The sequence below is a fragment of the Gorilla gorilla genome, chromosome 1 (genome assembly GCF_029281585.2).
Source record: "Gorilla gorilla gorilla isolate KB3781 chromosome 1, NHGRI_mGorGor1-v2.1_pri, whole genome shotgun sequence".
Taxonomy (NCBI): domain Eukaryota; kingdom Metazoa; phylum Chordata; class Mammalia; order Primates; family Hominidae; genus Gorilla; species Gorilla gorilla.
Window position 1 is genome coordinate 87,583,104 of NC_073224.2, and position 15,708 is coordinate 87,598,811.

General features: G+C 38.6%; 1 protein-coding gene across 4 annotated transcripts in view; it reads left to right on the plus strand.

Annotated features, from left to right (window-relative positions):
• Positions 1–15,708, plus strand: part of NME7 (NME/NM23 family member 7) — a 233,283-nt gene that overhangs the window by 190,600 nt on the left and 26,975 nt on the right. For 3 of the 4 annotated variants that reach the window (XM_019026417.4, XM_063711061.1, XM_063711062.1), the window contains one exon: positions 1,694–1,801. In XM_019026417.4, coding sequence (XP_018881962.1) covers positions 1,694–1,801 — 108 coding nt within the window. Of the gene's footprint in view, positions 1–1,693; positions 1,802–4,346; positions 5,057–15,708 lie in introns of those variants that run through there. The other variant, XM_055365600.2, reaches the window with a different exon arrangement.

The following is a 15,708-nucleotide window of genomic DNA, read 5'->3' on the forward strand; positions in this document are numbered from 1 at the left end:
CTGCTTGTTTTCTGAGATGGAGTCTGATCTGTCGTCCAGGCTGGAGTGCAATGCACAGTCTCGGCTCACTGCAACCTCCATCTCCCAGGTTCAGGTGATTCTCCTGCCTGAGCCTCCTAAATATCTGGTATTACAGGCACGCACCACCATGCCCAGCTAATTTTTGTAGAGACAGGGTTTCACCATGTTGAGACGGCTTCACCATGTTAGCCAGGCTGGTCTCAAACTCCTGACCACAAATGATTCACTCACCTCTGCCTCTAAAAGTGTTGGGATTACAGATATGGGCCACCACGCCCAGCTGAGTAGGTTTTTAATATTGGATACTTACTTGCTAGAAAAATTACGGAGAACAGAATGAAAGTAATAAATATGGCCGGGCGCGGTGGCTCACGCCTGTAATCCCAGCACTTTGGGAGGCCGAGGTGGGTGGATCACGAGGTCAGGAGATCGAGACCATCCTGGCTAACACGGTGAAACCCCGTCTCTACTAAAAATACTAAAAATTAGCCGGGCGTGGTGGCGGGCGCCTGTAGTCCCAGCTACTCGGGAGGCTGAGGCAGGAGAATGGCGTGAACCCAGGAGGCGGAGCTTGCAGTGAGCCGAGATCGCGCCACTGCACTCCAGCCTGGGCGACAGAGCGAGACTCCGTCTCAAAAAAAAAAAAAAAAAGAAAGTAATAAATATGAAGTAAAATATAAAGACATCCTTATTTTCTACTTTATCAAAATGTTTTTCCTAAACATAATACATTTATAGCTGACATTTGATGGAAACCTGGCAAATAAAACTTAAGTAATTAAATAAATGCATGTCTTTAAAACATCCTTAAGTGATGGAACCACAAATGTGAGTGCTGCTCAGAATCTTTGCACCCTAAGCTACACCTGTCATGATTCTTTCTGATTTCCACTTTCATAGAGGTGATCCACTTACGACCTTGGCCTCTCAATCTGTTGTTCTTCTTTCTTCTAACAGTCTTGCCCTCAAACTAACCTTAGCCATGGTTATGCCTTAAAACTGATCATTATCAATCACTATAGCCCCCTCTCCTCCCACCCACAGTAATCTCAGTCTCGAATATCTTTTAACTTTCCAGCTCTCTTCTTCTAACATACTGATCTCAATAATTATCCCATACCACTAGGAGCTCAAATTCATTGATCCACCTTTTCATTGTCAATTACCTCTTTATCCCCTAGGTCCTCTCTTCCTGTCTTTCTCAATTTAAATTTTTTTGTACATCATTATCATTCCCTTGCCTCTCTCTAACCCTTATTAAATTCAGGGCTATTTGTGACCATATTTTTTCTCTTAAAGATGAACTACCATTAAGTTGATACAGCTAACTTTTTTTAAAAGCTTTTGAAATCAATAGCATCAAATTGGTTCATTTTAAATCAAAGTTGTTAAGATCTCTACTGTCTTTATAAAATACAAGTCTTTCACAGTAATGAACTAGCTTCACATTTTGTGTGATTCCCATAATCTATTGATAAAAAGAAATGCAATTATTATTTTTCCCCGATGTAGATGAAAGCAGACTTTACATTGGGCCACAGAAAAACCCTTATAAGCACTGTGTATATATAACATGTATTTCATAAATAAGTTAGCGTTTCATATAGCTAGTGTTTTTCTTATTTATACCATATGACTAACTTTAATCTATATGTGAATGTGTGTTTAATAGGAAATTGCCCGGCATTTACGCCCTGGAACTCTCAGAGCAATCTTTGGTAAAACTAAGATCCAGAATGCTGTCCACTGTACTGATCTGCCAGAGGATGGCCTATTAGAGGTAAGATAAAGAAGGTAAACATCCTATTTATATTTCAAGCTCATAAATTATCTCAGGAGTTCTGATGTGTAAGAAAACTTTTTGTTTTATTGTTATACTTCAAGTTCTAGGTTACATGTGCAGAAAGTGCAGTTTTGTTACATAGGTATACACGTGCCCTGGTGGTTTGTTGCACCCATCAACCCATCACCTACATTAGGTATTTCTCCTAATGTTATCCCTCCCCTATCCCCCCCACCCCCTGACAAGTCCTGGTATGTGATGTTCCCCTTGGATGACTCTGTTACTTGGCCATCTGATGATTTTGGACTGCAACTTTGAAAGACCAAATTGTAGCATGCTGCATAGCTTTCAAAGAATTTAGATATTTTTTTCTGGTTGGCATACATTTTGATTTTAAAATAATTAAATTGTGTGAAATTTGTTTTTATATCAGGTGACTATACCATCACCATAAATTGCTAGTCATGAAAATACATACAGTTGACCCTTGAACAATGTTTGAACTGTGCTGGTCCACTTATATATTCATTTGTTCAATAAATATATTAGAAAGTTTGGAGATTTGTGACAATTTGAAAAAACTCTTGGGTGAACTTTGTAGCCTAGAAATATCAAAAAAACAGAAAAAAATGTGTATTATGAGTGCATAACATATATATAGATACTAGTCTATTTATGTGTTAATCGACTTTTTATTATCGATGAAGCTCCCGGTCAACAGCATTAGTAGTTAAGCTTTTGGGGAATCAAAAGTTATATGTAGATTTTTCCACTGTGCAGGGGATAGGTACCCCATGCCTCCACACTGTTTAAGGGTCAACTGTTTTCCAATGAAATTAAGAAGTCCAGCCAGGCTCAGTGGCATGCACCTGGAGTCCCAGCTACTTGGGAGGCTTAAGTGGGAGGATTGCTTGAAGCCAGGAGTTCAAGTCCACAGTATGCTATGATTGCATTTGTGAATAGCCCCTGAACTCCACCCTGGACATCATAGCGAGACTTTGCCTCTAAAAAGGCGGGGAAGGAGTCTAATATACAGTGTGATAGTGTTACCCATGGCAAATTCATATGGGTCTGCAGCAACCTCAGTACCTGCCTCTTCAGAAGAAAGAATTCAACTGAGGAAGCATAAGGCAGAAGGAGAGACTGAGGCAAGTTTTAGAGCAGGAGTGAAAGTTTGCTTAAAAGCTTTAGAGCAGGAACAAAAGAAAGGAAAATACACTTGGAAGAGGGCCAAGCTGGTGACTTGAAAGACAAGTGTATGGCTTGACCTTTTGACTTGGGGTTTTTATATGATGGCATACCTCCAGGGTCTTGCACTGCTTCTGACCACTTGCCCAACTCCTGAGATCTTATTGAGAAGCCGCTCGTCACCAGTTTTAGGTGTTTTCTATCTACTAGGAGACTGCCTTTCCCTGGCGCCAGCTGTGACCAATTATTACTTCAGAGAGACAGTTAACAACCACCTGACCATCACCTGATGGTCTCCCAACACTCCTGGTGTGAGGTATGGGAGCCCTTTGCTGCCCTGCTCATACCCGACTAGCTACCAAGTATAACAATAGCACTCAAAGTGATAGCTAACATTTTGGTCACCTTTATTAACCAGATTGTACCATGACACATGTGTTGTATAAATGATTTCTTTTCATTGCCATAGCAACTCCAATAGGCTGGTATTCATTATATCTGTTTTTTTAGGAAACTGAAATTGAGACTCAGAGAGGTTAAGTAACATCCCCAAACCAGACAGCTAATATGAAACAGAGCTATATTTGATCTCTCATCTTTTAAATTAACATAAAATATGAAACGAAAAATTCTGAGAAAATATAAGTGAAAATGGGTCTGGTTTAGGGTTAAGAAAGTCATTTCTAGGCCAAAATCCAAGAAGGAAACTGTAAATAAAAATTTTATTTTTTTAACTTCTTATAGATTTTAAAATTTTTGTGTCAAAATAAGCTAAATGAAATTTAAAAAGAAATAATAAATTTAAGTGATTATACTATAAATGAAGAAAAATGGTTGATATCCTTAATACACATTTATTTTAATGAGTATTATGCTTTATGTGATCAAATCTATTAGTCTTTTAAAAAAAACTTATGTCCTGGAAGTTGTACATAGAAAAGGCTTCCCCAAATATTTTGTTTTCATTTTCATACATTGAAATGTTCAATCCACCTGGAATTTATTAGACATATAGTGTGAGGTATGGATTTAGCCAGCTATCACAATATTGTTTATTAATAATAAACAATTTATTTTATTTAAATGGCTAAATCCATCCATCCTTTCATTGTTCTTTCTCATTTATTGAATACTTATATACATCCTTGCCTGTTTCTGAACTTCCTATTTTATTCCATTGATCTGTACCAGCAAAATACTGTTTTTTATTATTGTAGGTTATTTATACTTTACAAAAGTGTTCTTGGTTAGTCCCTAAAATCTATTCCTCCAAATGAACTTTTTATTTATTTATTTATTTATTTATTTATTTATTTATTTATTTATTGAGAAGGAGTCTCACTCTGTCGCCCAGGCTGTAGTGCAGTGGCACGATCTCGGCTCACTGCAACCTCCGCCTCCTGAGTTCAAGCATTTCTCCAGCCTCAGCCTCCTGAATAGCTGGGATTACAGGTGCATGCCACCATGCCCAGCTAATTTTTTGTATTTCTAGTAGAGATGAAGTTTCACCATGTTGGCCAGGCTGTCTCCTGACCTCAGGTGATCCACCCACCTCAGCCTCGAAAAGTTCTGGGATTACAGGCATGAGCCACCACGCCTGGCCAACCTCTGAATGAACTTTAAATGACTTTTTACCGAGTTCTTTACTCCACCCCTACAAAATGCAAGTGGGACCTTCGGTGACGTTACAATATGTTTATAAATTATATGGAAATGTCATATCTGTAATAGTGAGTTTCTCCAACTTCATATGTGGTATGCCTCTCCTTTTATGCAAGCAGTAGAGTCACTTTTTTTCATATAGTTCTTAGTAATAGTCTATTAAATTTATCACCATAAGTTTCTTTGTTGTTCTTATAGAAAATGACTTTGTTAGCTCCATTAAGATTTTCTGTTATAATCCAAGATATTTGTAAAACCTTATCTATTATGCATCTTTGTATGAAATTTAGACATACTTGTGAAATGTAAAAATGTACCAAGCTTTATTTTTTAATAACCAAAAAGATTAAATGTTTATTTTAAATTTTAACTTATTTTATAAATAAATATTTCCTGACTTTCTGATAGCTTGGACCTATCAAGTAGGTTTGAATAGAGACTTTTACTTAATGAGACTGAAATGTTATTAACCATGAAATTTATACCCATTAAAAATATTATCCAAGAGGGCCTGAGGGGAAAAAAAGGAAAAAGTATTATCTAAGGTATGCCTATGATTTTGCTCATATTGTTTGAAATAGATTATTACTGCCTGTAGTTTGCAAAGCCATTTACTAAATGATTGCAATTTTTCTGATCTAACTTCACTGGAGATTTCAGTGTACATTAATGACTGTGTGGTTTAGAGAATTAATCAAAAATCAGAAGTTAGAGCATCAGTAGCTTCCTCTTACATGGCTGATTATTTTCTTGATATGAACTTGAATAAGTCACATTTTCTTTCCATGCCTCACTTCTTTTATCAATAAAATGAAATAAAGAGTGCTGATATAGTCAAGGATGCCCTTATCAGTTAGCTACTTTCAGATTATTATTTGGCTTCAGATGATAAAATATTATGAAAATACATAAAGGCCAAATGAGGTATCTGGCTATAGGTCTTCAAAGTGAAAATCCGAGTGACACAAGACAAGTTGTCTGATCAGTGAGCACTTTGTTCCTAGGATCAGCTCTTCATTAGGGGGACATCCTTTAGATGCAGAGTGACCATAAAATTTATTGCCCAATTAAACACCCTTTGAAAGGCAGCTCTAATCAGAAAAGATGTTCGGACAAGAGGCATAAACCAGAACTGTCACACGCAAACTAGAATATATTGTTATCCTATTTATATGGCAAGAAGAGAATGAGGGGAACATGCTACTTCTCTTTAATCTTTCCCTAATGTGATGTTTACTGAGCTATGTGTCATGGGTATAGAGCTCAGAAAGTATGGCTTCAGTTTATATTTTGTCATTATCCATTATTTTATTTATTTATTTATTTATTTATTTTTATAGCAAACAATTATAGAACATGTTTTACTTGCTGGATTGTGATAGGATCAAACAATTCATTTCTACTGTTCTCCTAGAACTCATAGTAAGTTTGAGAGGTCAAAGATCTTAGCATGAATACAGAAATTTGTTTTCTTTGAATATTGCTAATTGTGACCCAGTCAATTTTGTGATTATAGGAATAAATTATGGTATTTATGAGACATTCTAGAATGTTCTGTCACTGTTAATGTTCTCTTATACTCTGCTGGTTGTAACTACAATGATCTTAAATTTGTGTGTTAAAGATAGCATTGATGGTAAAATGTTCAGCTGAGTAATCAAATACTAGTTTTCTATCAATGGCAAAGAATTTTTGAAGTAATAATGCCCACTGCTGGCAATGCTACAGTAAAGTAGATACCCTCATATAGCTGGTGACAACTATGGTCAAAACATATTGAATGCCTTGGAGTATTTCTATAACTTTTGTCCCAGAATTCTACTTCTTAGGATCTAAGCAAAGGAAGAGAGTGGCAGCAGGACTACAAAATGGAAAGTTATCTGCGCAGATGTTCATGGAAGGAGTATTTGTGATCATTAACAATGGAAATAATATGCATGTTTACAGATACATCCCACCTTACCTCCTCTAAGAAACCTTCCATGGCACCCATAGTCTGCATCAGTCCGTATGTGTGTTTTCATAGCACTTTGCCTTCCTATACTATAGTGGTGTAGCCGAGTCAAAATAGCTCTGTTCTCCTGGGCAAGTTACTCATCTCACTATGCGTAGGTTTCCTCACTCTGTAAAACGAAGATAACAGTACCTGCCCTGCCCTATCAAATATCATTGTGCCTAGCAAATAGTAATTGCTCAACAAATGATAGTAGTTATTATTATTACTATTACAGCACAGTGTCTGTTTGCTCATGTGAGACTGTGAGTACACATAGTAGGGAAGAGATTTTTTCTTGCCTGGCATATAAAAGCTCTTCAATAAGTGATTTTTGAAAGAAAGGAAGGAAGAGTTTAGTTAAATAAATTATATTTTTTGCACTCGGTGAAAAAGTATGTCACACTTTATAGAGAAGACTCTATAACAGGGTTTCCTAGCCTTGGTTGCACATCAGAATCACCTAGCCAGTTTTCTAAATACTGACATCCAGACTCACCCCCAGAGATTCTAATTTTTTTTTTTTGTTTGAGACAGAGTCTCACTCTGTTGCCCAGGCTGGAGTGCAGTGGTGCAGTCTCGACTCATTGCAACCTCTGCTTCCCGGGTTCAAGCTATTCTCCTGCCTCAGCCTCCCGAGTAGCTGGGACTACAGGTGCGTGCCACCACGCCCAGCTAATTTTTTGTATTTTTAGTAGAGACAGGGTTTTGCCATGTTAGCCAGGATGGTCTTGATCGCCTGACCTTGTGATCTGCCCGCCTTGGCCTCCCAAAGTGCTGGGAGTACAGATGTAAGCTACCACGCCTGGCCAAGATTCTAATTTTTTTAAACAACTTTAAACTTTTAGAAAAGTTGCAGGTACAGTACAATAAATTTTTTATGAACATTTGAGAGTAAGTCATCAACATTATGTGCATACTTCTGAATCCTTTAGTGTGTATTTTTAACATAAAAGGGCATTTTTTTTACATAATCACATTACAAGCATCCAAATAAGGAAATCAACATTCATTTATTACTACCATCTAATCCTTAGACTCCATTCAGATTTCACCAATTGTCTCAATAAGGTTCTTTGCTAGCAAAAGGATCCAGGTCAGGACCATGCATTGCATTTAGTTTTCTCCTTAGTCTCTTTCAATCTGGATCAGTTTCTGAATTTTTCCTTGACTTTCATGACCTTAACACCTTTAAAGATAACAAGTAGATATTCTAATTTAATTGATCCATTTATCCCTTTGCTCATCAGAAATTTTTCTAGATGGCTTCCACCTACAGTTCTAACAAGACACTGGCAAATTGATTTTGCTGTATGGCATACATTACTCATACGAGATGTCATTTGTTGGCTCCCCCTTGTCTATGAAAATGAATGATGCCTTTGTGATGTTATGACTCAACCTTGTGTACGCCTCCCCTCTTCTCCACTTCAGTGTTAGTTGTCATCTCATGTCACCAGTGATACTTGTGAGAGGCAGTTTTACTTTCTCCTTGCTTCCTTCATCTTTCCCCAGGATTCATTGAAAAACATCTTTGGGAATCATTGTTATGTGGGGAAAATAATATCTACTTCTTTGCCTTTCACTTTACCTTTAAACATGTGGTCTTTTCCAAGGACCTTCTTTTTCTGATTTTCTCTTACGGGAACAACCAAAACTTTGCATGTACTAAAATTGAGAACCTCAATGTTGCTGAATGGGTATATGGTAGAAAATTCAAGTATGTTCAAATTTTAATTCTGTATACCAAAATGATAGGTCACTCATTCATTTAGGTACTTTTATTATTATTATTATTTTGAGACAAGGTCTCACCCTGTCTCCTGGGCTGGATTGCAATGTCGTGATCATGGCTCACTGCAGCTTTCACCTCCTGGGCTCAAGCAATCCTCCTGCCTCAGCCTCCTGAGAGGCTAGGACTATAGGCTGTGTGACCATGCCCAAATAATTTTTTTTTTTTGTAAAGATGGGGTCTCATCATGTTGCCCAGGCTGGTCTTGAACTCCTGGATTTGAGCAATTCTCCAGCCTTAGCCTCCCAACGTTTTGGGATTATAGGTGAGAGTCACCATGCCTGGCCTGTATTTATATTTTTTAAACATTAAAATACTTCACTGAGAACACAGCAGTAAACAGAATACATGTGGCTCTTATCTTCACAGAGCTTACCTTTCAGGAGACAGTTATGTATAGCAAATATTTTATAGGATGATGAAAACATAGGTCTTTCCTGTTTTTTTTTTCTAAATGTTCTGTAACTTGGTGATACCACTTTTGTGATTATAAAATTTTAAGAAGCATATAAAATATTTAATTGTATGTATAAGTGTAATTGCCCAACGGGTTCTTCCTGCCCCCTGCACAGAGAAAATCAGTTCACCAAGACTGTGGTATTGAAGTTACCATTTTAATTGACAAGAGGCCGCCCACATAAGAGATGGAATTATTACTCAAATCAGTCTCCCCAAAGGATCAAAGGTTAAGGTTTTTATGGACAATTTGGTGGGCAAGGGCTAGGAAGTGTGTACTGGTGACTGACTGGGGATGAAATCATAGAGATGTAGAAAACGGTCCTCTTGTGCTGAGTCTACCTCTGGGTGGGGCCACAGGATCAGTTGAGTCATAAGTCAGGGTCAAGGTGAGGTCCATCGGTTGCCGGAATGCACATCTAAAAAACATCTCAAAAGACCAATCTTAGGTTTTACGATAGTGATGTTACCTACGGGATCAATTGGGGAGATCACAAATCTTGTGACTTCTGGACCACATGACCCCTGAGCCGTAAAGCATTATAGAACCTACGTCTACATTTTAGCAGCATTCAGGCCCCTCCCATAATATTAATATTGTGGCTTTTCATTAGTTTTACAAAGACAGTTTTCAGTTCCCGAGCCGGAAGGGGTTAGTTCTTGTTTTCAGGTTAAACTATAGACTACGTTCCTCTCATGGTGAGCTTGGCTGACACCCAGGAATGAGTGAAGACAGCCAGTCTGTGAGACCAGAAGCAAGATGGAGTCAGCTATGCTAGACTCCTCTCACTGTCATAATCTTTGCAAAGTCAGTTTCATAAGTAGTTGATCAAATCTGAATTTGGATACATAATTATTTCTGCATGGATTCTTATTCTGGTACACTCTGGGGGAAAAAATAGTGAATCAAGGATTAATCAGAAATAAACATACGTGCATGGTGACTAAGATGATTGGACAGGCCCCAATTTCTTGGCCATGATTAACGCAGGCCTCTGCACATACTGACACTCATAATTTATCTTTAGTTTTAGCTTCTATCTTGAAAGAAGAAGAGTTGTGATTTTTAGTAGTACATTGTCAAAGAGGGAACAACTTGTACAAATACAAAAGCAAACAGCTTTCTCTTAGAGATCTAAAAATAGTGCAGTAAGACTGGGGCTTTGACCAGGAGGTAGAAAATGGCAAGAGATAAAGCTGGAAACATCAGCAGGAGCCTCGTAAAGTCATATTAAGACAACTGAACTTCATCTTGAGGCCATTAGGGATCCAAATAAATGTTTTACTCAGGGGAATAGCACAATGATATCTGTGTTATAGAGGTCACTCTGGCTGCAGTGTAGAGAACAGATGAAAGGGCCCTGGGGTCAGGCAGGGAAACAAGTGGGTGGAGTCTAGGGGGACAGAGACTAGGTAGAAGTCTATTAAGTAATTCAGGAGAAAATTCTGGTTTCCTGAATTGCTATGGCAGAAGGGATAGCCAGAAGCAGTGAGCTTCAAAAGACATTTAGTGGGGTAGAACAGAAAGCCTCAGAGACTAATTGGATGTGAAAGGTAGCCTGTGGGAATGAATCCAGATTAATGCCTATCCCCAAGCAAACATGATAGTACCATCTTTATCTGTGTTACCAAAATCTAATAATCTAAAAATGTCTGAAAACGAAAGTTTTTTCATAAGTTTAATGGTAAAACCTAACCTGATCTTATATCAAGTTGTGTATCATTAAACAGTTTTGTTTCAGTAGCTTGACAAAACATTTAATGTATATCATTTTTATTTAACCTATTTAGTGTGACTCTTCACACTGCTGTAAAAATATTAATGTATTTGATGATGAGTGACTTCCCAGACCCCTTGGAGTATTATATAATATATACTATATATTCCAGATTATTATTGTAAATTCCAAAACATCTAGCACCAGGAGTCTTGAATAAGAGATAGTAGACAAAGTTTGAAGTGGCCATGGAGAAAGTGCTGATGACAGAATATATATTTATGGGTTGTATTTACAATTCAGTTGATTTAGGAGATTACATGTATTATGGTGTTATTATTTTCTGGTGAACAGTTTGGCCCAGGGGTGAGGTTTTTACAGGAGGGTACAATGAGGAAAGATAATTGAGGATGTTAGCAGCTATAGTTGAAGTTATAAACAAGGAAAGATGTGATGGCAGGAGGTGCTTGAAGAAAGGGAGAAAGTAGATGGGCCAAGGGACCGAATGCTTTTCTAAGGTACCTACAGAGACCCCAGGAATAACAGGGAAAGAGCTGTGTCACTGTACACTTCAGAAGTGGAGCTTTCCATGGTAATGGATGATATGATTCAGGGTGTGGCCATGGAAGGAGGTAGCCAGTGTGGAGTGGAGATCAGTATCAGTCACTAGAGATATGTAAGTCTAGGAACTGAGAGAAGCTTTCATGTTGAGTGGCATTGAAATCACCTAGGATCATGGTTAGGAGGTAGGGTGGAGAGGAAAATGGTGACTCAAAGTCTGAAGTCTTTCACAAACGAGGGAAGTTTGTGAACCAAAGGTGTGACAGCAACAAGGAGAAAAGATCTAGCCAGATGGCATAAGCCTCAAAAAGTCAGGAGTTCATATATAAGGGGAGGATGTCTTAAAGTAGCACTGGGACAAAGGATAGAACTACTCCTACCCTCCTGGCCAGAGATTCTTATCCTGTGGACTCCAAGGAATTGATGCCCTTAGGGGATATCCAAGTTTCATTTAAGGCTAAGAGGCCTATGAAGAGATTCAAGTTTCAAGGGAGTTTACAATGGCACTGAAGTTCTGCAGAAAGCAATAGGAATAGTTAGAGATTGGGGAAGGGAAGAAGAATCTCAGAGCCATGTGAGAATAGCAGGATGGGAGAAAAGAGGTGAATATAATGGCCTCCATGTTGATGGGTTGGGGTGTGACAAATTAATAATTAATTTTCTGGTCACTAGTAAATAGAGACCCTAAAATCATCTTTAAAAATGAGAACTTTTATTTTTCCGCCCCATAATTTGAGATCTGAAGGTAGGCATGTGGGACTGGTATGGCAGCTCCGTAATACCATCAGTCACCCAGTCTCCTCCTCCTTGGTACCGTCATCATCTTTAGTATGTGCTTTTTGCCTTGTTGCCACAGAATGGTTGTCAGAACTCGAGTTATCACTTCTTTTTTCCAGGCATAAAGAAAGAAGAGTGAGGGCAAAAGGCGAAGAATGCCAGCTGAGCTAACACTTCCTCCCTCGCCCACCTTTAAGCTTTTCCAAAAACCAGAGCCCTCACCCAACAGCTTCAGGTTATGATTTTTGTAGTTGCTGGGATTTAGTACTGTGGCCGCCCCTTTTTAGAAAGGAAGTGAGTAAATGTAGTTCTGTTAGTTGGGAACATTGCTCCCACTAGCAAAAATCAAGATACTGTTAGAAGGAAGAAAGGGAGAATGAATGTTGGAAAGGTAAAAAGCAGTATCTTCTCCAGGTGGTCAAGAGGCATTTAGCTAGTAAACAGGCTTCCAGTGGAACTGGCCCTAGCTAATCCCTAGTGCAGTGGTTCTTATGTGTCCTCCCCTGCTCCAGAACAGCTGCATCACCTGAGAACTTAGGGGAAATGAAATTCTCTGGGTCTACTGTAGGCCAGCTGCTTAGCAACTCGGGGATTTGACCCAGGAATCTGTGCTTTAACAAGCCCTCCAGGTGCTTCTGATGCCCATGAAGTTTGAGAACTACCGTCCTAGTGCAGCGGTTCCCAATCAATGGCATGCATTAAAATCACCTATAGAGTTTTTTTTAACTATGTAAGCCTAGAGCCCTATTATAGAAGATTCTGGTTAAGGCGGTCTGGTATGAGCTCCTTATATCTATAGAGTAGAGCCCCGTTATTCATGGTTTCACTTTCCACAGCTTCAGTTACCCGTGGTCAACCATGGCCCAAAAATATAAAATGGAAAATTCCAGAAATAAACAATTTATAAGTTTTAAATTGTATGGTACCTTAAAGAGCAGGGTTGCAAAAATTAAAAAATAAAAAGTTTTAAATTGTATGCCATTCTGAGTAGTATGATGAAATATTACAGTATATTGTTATAATTATGCTATTTTATTGTTAATCTCTTACTGTGCCTAATTTATAAATTAAACTTTATCTCTCATATATATGGAAAAATGTAGTATAGATAGAGTTCGGTACTATCCACAGTTTCAGGCATCCACTGGGGGAACTGGAACATATTCCCCACTTATAAGGGGGCACTACTGTATTTTATGTTGCAGGTGATTCTGATATTCTGATATGGCTGATAGTTAAACTAGCATTTAGAAACCACTGTCCCAGTGAGTAGGGGCACACCAGACTTTTTTAAAACTTATAAAAGAACGTATCAACATAGTAAACAGACAACTTATCGAATGGGAGAAAATTTGGGCAAACTATGCATCTGACAAAGGTCTAATATCCAGCACTTATACAAAACTTAAACAAATTTACCAAAAAGATAAAAAACCTCCATCAAAAAGGACATGAACAGACACTTCTCAAAAGAAGACATACACCAGACTTCTTCGAAGTCGGCTTTGGTTCTGCTTTTGAGGAAAGCCTAGACCCTGTGAGCAGGCCAGCAAAGGGATTGTTTTGCTTTCAGGACTTAACTGACAGTTGGAAGCAGCAGCAGCCTCTTAACTTTGAAGGGATCAATAGCCTCTCTAGATGGATTTAATTGTAGCCAAGGGTTGTTACACTTCCAAGGGAATTCCAGTCTCTGAATGGGGGAATCTGTGGCTTCTCTGGAAGGAGCCAGCCATGACCTGATTGATTACCCAGATTTTTCAGGGGGAAGTCTCAATGTGAAGGCTGCCATTTGCCCTCCCAGGGAGGAGGAGAGGCCTGAGATATGTGGTATGCATGTATTGCATGGATGCTGAGGGTAACAAGGGCAGAGGCCCTGGGTTTCTTGCAGCTTAAAATAGTTATCTGCAGGTTCATCAAATCTGCACTCACCATTTGGCATGGTCATGTGGCTCAGAGGTGTACAGGGGACCAACTCTTGTCATTCTCCCTGTGGGTTGTGTAAGTGCCTTGAGAGCCTGGACTTATAAGGGACTTTTGTATCTCCAGCTGCTAACATATTGCAGGCTTTTAGTCTGTTGAGTAAATGCATGTGGGAATATATCATGAATGGGGACAGTGCACCTCCATACCCTCTCTCTTTTTATGTGGCTGAAATGTCTCAATGACCTGATGAGAGTGAGCCCCACTTTCAAGTACCACATCTCACCATTCCCTCCACCTGCCAGTTGCCAGAAAAGTCCACTGCAGCATCCCAAAAATGTGAACAATTATTATGTATCAATTAAAAAGGCCACGTCCACCAGCATCTTCTTTCATTGCTGTTTATTCAAGTAAAACCTGAAATATGTGCATGTGGAAAGTGAATGGTTTGCATGGATTCTTTTCTTCCTTCTCAAACCTGATATTTCAGAAGTCTCTACATTCATCGTAAAAACATCATGAAAATATAAGAGGCCTTAAGCTATCAAATTGTAATTCTTTATGGCCCAGTTAGTATTTCATCAGCATTGGTTGTTTTCTCAGATAAAAGAATCTTGGATAAGGAGCAATTTCACATTCCCTCCTATATCCCGTCATAGTGGGGCATAAGTTCATTGCTAGATTCAAAGGGAGTTACAGGTTCATAGGTTTTTCTGTTTCTCAAGTACAGTGCCAGCTCCACCTTTCTTCAGATAGGCTGCCTTCTGAATCTGAAAAGTAACAAGCTTAATGACTTAAGAACTGTATTTAATATAATTTATCCCACTTTATATAGGCACTTATAAAATCATTTGCCGAAGACTCTAGGATTATTTTAGATTAATTTATTTTGGATAAATTGGTTAATTAATAACTATGGAAAATCCATATAAAATAAATAGACACAATCATTGGACTAAAAGTGACCTTACAGGGGGCATTTAAGAATCTCCAGGCATTTTGTCTCAGCACTTTTTGCATCTTCTCTACCTATTCCCTGGGAAATGGTTCTCAAACAGTAGCACAATTCCTGGATGGCTTTTTAATTTTTTTTTTAATTTTTTTGAGACAGAGTCTCACTCTATCACCCAGGCTGGAATGTAGTGGCATGATCACAGCTCACTGCAACCTCGACCTCCCAGGCTCAAGTGATCCCTCCTCAGCTAGGACCACAGGCATGCACCTCATGCCCCACTAATTTTTTTTTTTTTTTGTAGAGACAGGGTCCCCCTGTGTTGCCCAGGCTGCTCTAGAACTCCTGGGCTCAAGCAATCGTCCCACCTTGGTCTCTCAAAGTGTTGGATATTACAGGTGTGAGCCACCATGCCTGGCCGGGCTTTTTAAAAATACGGATTGCTGGGCTCTACCCCCCAGTGTCTAGTTCAGTAGACCTGAGATAGAGCCTGAGAATTTGCATTCTAACAAGTTCCCAGTTAGTGCTGATGCTATTGGTTTAGAGTACCACACTTGGAGAGCCACTGTTCTAAGCCAAAAAACACTGTGCACTCTCCATTAAGTCAAGTTGTTCTCTTGATTAATTTTTGTCAAGCTGTTGTCAGATTTGACATTTCACAGACCTGGAACATTTCAAAAAAAAAAAAAAAAACTAAACAGTAACAAAACCCACTTCAGGGATAGACACAATGATAAAGTTTTTAAAATTTAACAAATGAAGACATTAGAAAAATTTGTTTCCCATCATCATCGTTTTGTTTTAAAAGGACATTTAATCACCAACAGCATTTTATCACAGAATAATGGACTGTCTCTTCAACTGAATAAATTCAGCTTTACCTGA